This window comes from Corapipo altera, unplaced genomic scaffold, assembly GCF_003945725.1.
Source record: "Corapipo altera isolate COAL_440 unplaced genomic scaffold, ASM394572v1 52, whole genome shotgun sequence".
Taxonomy (NCBI): Eukaryota; Metazoa; Chordata; class Aves; order Passeriformes; family Pipridae; genus Corapipo; species Corapipo altera.
Window position 1 is genome coordinate 4,841,087 of NW_020884930.1, and position 1,227 is coordinate 4,842,313.

The 1,227-nt window shown below is 80.3% G+C and overlaps 1 protein-coding gene across 1 annotated transcript in view; it reads right to left on the reverse strand.

Moving 5' to 3' along the window:
• Positions 1-1,190, reverse strand: part of LOC113954593 (basic proline-rich protein-like) — a 4,240-nt gene extending 3,050 nt beyond the window's left edge. Inside the window, exons 1-2 of the mRNA XM_027659124.1 lie at positions 1,185-1,190; positions 4-1,111 (exon numbers count right to left, since the gene is read on the reverse strand). Of these exons, the coding sequence (XP_027514925.1) occupies positions 4-1,111; positions 1,185-1,190 (1,114 nt within the window). The remainder of the gene's footprint in view (positions 1-3; positions 1,112-1,184) is intronic.
• Between the last annotated feature and the right edge of the window lie 37 nt (positions 1,191-1,227).

Here is a 1,227-nt window from a genome sequence, read left to right on the forward strand (position 1 = left end):
TGCCGCTGGAGGCCGCGGACGCCGCTGCCGCTGCCGCCGCCGCCGCCAGCTGCAGCCGCCGGACGGCTTCTTTGATGAGGTTGCCGGAGAGGATGAGCTGCTGCAGGAGCCGGTGGGGGTCCTCCTCCTCCGCCGGACCGTCGCCCGGCCCCGGCGGCGGCTGCTTCCTCCGTCGAGCGGCGCTCCGCAGCCAGCCGCGGCCGCACAGCTGCTTGGTCACCCGCTGGTGGCCGCTCCGGTCCGGCCGCGGGGTCTCGGCGTGCTGCGGGTGGGCTTGCGGCGGGGCCGGACCACGCGGCGCCAGCAGCCCGGCCCCGCCGCCGCTGCAGCACCGCGGCGAGTAGGGGGCGGCGCGGTCGCGGGCACTGCCCGGCCCCAGGTGCTTCGGGGCGCGGGGCGGCGGCGGCGCCCGCTGGGCGCTCAGCTGCAGCACCTCGCCCAGCTTAGCCACCAGCGCGTCCACCTCCTTGGAGCCCGCCTGTCCCACGGCGACCGGGCGCTCCAGCAGCAGGAAGCGCTCGCCCGGGCGGCACGGCATCTCTGCCGGGTCCCTGCCGTGCCGCAGCCGCCGCAGCGGGACCGGGGCCGCCGCCCGCCCGCCGCCCCGCGCGCGCGCGAGCACACGCGGCTCCGGCGCTGCGGTCACGGCTGGAGCTCGGCCCGCTGGCGTTGGTTTGTAAACAATGGGTGACGCGCGCGCCCGGGCGCCTCCCACTGCGCCGGCCGGGGGGAGAGCGGGGAGGGCGGCCCGCCGGACCAACCGCTCGCCGGCCGGTCTTGGGGCCGGCGCCCCTCGCGGGGAGGGCTCGGCCAACAGCGCGGGGGCGGCTCCCGCCGGTCGGGCGAGGCCGCCCCGCAACCGCCGAACACGCCGCTGCCTGTCCCGTCCTCCTCCCCCCCGTCTGCGTGCCGCGTGGACCGGCCCGCTTTCAAACCCCGCACCTCGGGTCCCGGGGGCGGGGCTGCGGTGATTGGCAGGAGGGGGGGCGGGGCGGCGGCCCGGCGGGGGTACCGCACCGCTCTGTCGGCGCGGGGGGGGTCGGGGAGGGCGAGCGGCACTCGATGCCCGCCCCGTGCCCGCCCCGTGCCCGCCCGGCCGGTGCCGCTCCCGCTCCCTCCGTTAACGGCCCGCAGGTTGCCGGTGCGGGCGCGCGCCGGTGCCCCTGCGAGCGGCCGGCGGTTGCGCGCATGCGGCTCTCCCGCAGCAGCGCGCGCCTGGAAGCGGGA